This window comes from Phaseolus vulgaris, unplaced genomic scaffold, assembly GCF_000499845.2.
Source record: "Phaseolus vulgaris cultivar G19833 unplaced genomic scaffold, P. vulgaris v2.0 scaffold_1142, whole genome shotgun sequence".
Classification (NCBI taxonomy): domain Eukaryota; kingdom Viridiplantae; phylum Streptophyta; class Magnoliopsida; order Fabales; family Fabaceae; genus Phaseolus; species Phaseolus vulgaris.
In genome coordinates, this window is record NW_027174443.1 from 1 (window position 1) to 2,080 (window position 2,080).

General features: G+C 38.6%; 1 protein-coding gene across 1 annotated transcript; it reads left to right on the top strand.

Annotated features, from left to right (window-relative positions):
- Positions 1-97: 97 nt before the first annotated feature.
- Positions 98-2,008, top strand: LOC137817769 (26S proteasome non-ATPase regulatory subunit 2 homolog A-like). Its single transcript, XM_068621003.1, has 9 exons — positions 98-318; positions 417-517; positions 626-746; positions 840-899; positions 1,053-1,120; positions 1,256-1,298; positions 1,542-1,607; positions 1,726-1,764; positions 1,855-2,008. The coding sequence occupies exons 1-9, from the start codon at positions 223-225 to the stop codon at positions 1,939-1,941; spliced, it is 681 nt and encodes a 226-aa protein (XP_068477104.1). The 5' UTR covers positions 98-222; the 3' UTR covers positions 1,942-2,008.
- Positions 2,009-2,080: the final 72 nt, after the last annotated feature.

Here is a 2,080-nt window from a genome sequence, read left to right on the forward strand (position 1 = left end):
TTCAAGTCGATGTTTCTTGCTGGGCCTTTGTGGAATGGGTGAAGGCCCATTAAAGTGAGAAAATCCTCGGCAACAAGAAACCTTTGTGTGTTATATGCTCCAAAGTGGCAGTTTCTTTAGTTTTCTGGCACCACCATCACTCTGCTCGATTTTCACCTTTTTTCCGTCGTAGTTCAATCCCCTTTCTTTCCCCAGTCATTTCTAGGGTTTCCAATTTCTTCGATGGCGCCCGATCCTAATCGTGCCGGCACCAGCGCCAGCACCAGTGCGTCCAAAGACGACGCCGTTACGAAGAAGAAGGTCGAGAACGAAGATCTGGTAAGTTCAAAAGCCGTGCTTCAAAACTCTAGTGCCTGTTAGGCTATTTCTTGCAAGATAGAAATGGAAATCGATTGTTTCTTTGGTAATTTGTGCAGTCCGATGAGGATTTGGCGTTGAAGCAGCAGCTAGACCTTTACGTGGAGAGGGTTCAAGATGCCGACAAGGGATTGCAGAAGGTTGCACTCGAGAGCATGAGGTAAACCTAGTAATATGCTCTAAAGGAACAATCTTTTATTTGGAAGGGGATTTTTAACTTCTTTTTAAATTGATTATGTATTTTGAATTGGGCGTGGTTTTGTTGTAGGCAAGAAATTCGAACTTCCACGAGCTCTATGACTTCTGTTCCTAAACCCTTGAAGTTTCTTCGCCCGCATTATGGAACTCTTAAGACGTATTATGAAACTATGGTCGAGTCTGATTTGAAGGTATTGTTATGGATATGGTGTGGCCTTGGTACTGGATAGTAGTAGTATGGTGTTTGTAGTGTTGGTTAACCTAGTCGTCGTTCCTCAATGCAGAAGTACCTTGCGGATATATTGTCGGTTTTGGCGCTCACAATGTCTGCCGAAGGAGAACGAGTAAGCCAGTTTGCTTAGTTAGAAATTGAAAATATATTTCGTGATTGTCTTGGTTTGGTTGTGTTCCGGCATGGTGATGTTCCTTCATTTAGATGCCTTTTAGGGCCTTTGCAAAGCGGTTTTTGTATTGATTTTTTCCTATGGCTCTGTCAGGAAAGCCTCAAGTATAGATTACTGGGTTCGGAGGGCGATATTGGTTCATGGGGCCACGAGTATGTTAGGTGAGAATAATGTTCTTTGGGACTTTTTTTATCATTATCAAAGATAATTACCAGGAAAGTTAGAATTCTGGTGATTAAAGTCTGACTGAGGAGTTATCATTAATCTTACCAGTTATGTATTTTTTTTGTTATCAGGAATCTGGCCGGAGAAATTGCACAAGAATACGCAAAACGACAGGTTGGGCATCTGACTAATTTAAAATTTGATATTTCAATTAGTCCAATGAATAAGCATGAATCACCTTCTCTAGTTCATTTAATTATTTACTTTATATGTTGTCAACATAGTCTATGTATGTAATCAATGAAGTAATTAAGGATCCCGTGGCTCCACATGATTTGTATTTACGTTGAGTGGTGTTAACTGTTAAAATTTATCTGATTGTTTCCTGTTCATGTTTAATTTGAAATGCTTTTACAGAGTGAAGAGACTCCCATAGATGATCTCATGGAACTCGTGCAACAAATAGTTGCTTTTCACATGAAGGTACAGTATATCACATTCATTTTACTCAAAATTGAACTGTATGGAATATAGATGCAATTAGATGTGTTAGTGGGAGACTATTATTTATTTATTTTAATTAATTTTCAATGTCCTGCAGCATAATGCAGAACCTGAAGCTGTTGATCTTTTGATGGAGGTAATATGCGAGATCCTTTTAGGCTGTTGCTTAGCTTTGCTATTTTGTCCGGTGAACTAAAACTCTCTTTGTACTGCATTTTAATGTTAGGTTGAAGACCTTGGTATGTTGAGTGCACATGTTGACAAAACAAATTTTAAAAGAACTTGCCTATATCTCACAAGTTCAGCAAGGTAACTGCAAACATGGCTTGGTTTATGTAGAGAAAACTCAATTGAGTTCATAATAGTGGAAAGAAAGAAAAACACTCCTTCCTGTCCTTATTACAAGGCAACATTAACCAAATTACGTGGTAAAAATATAGGTTAGTTTTTGT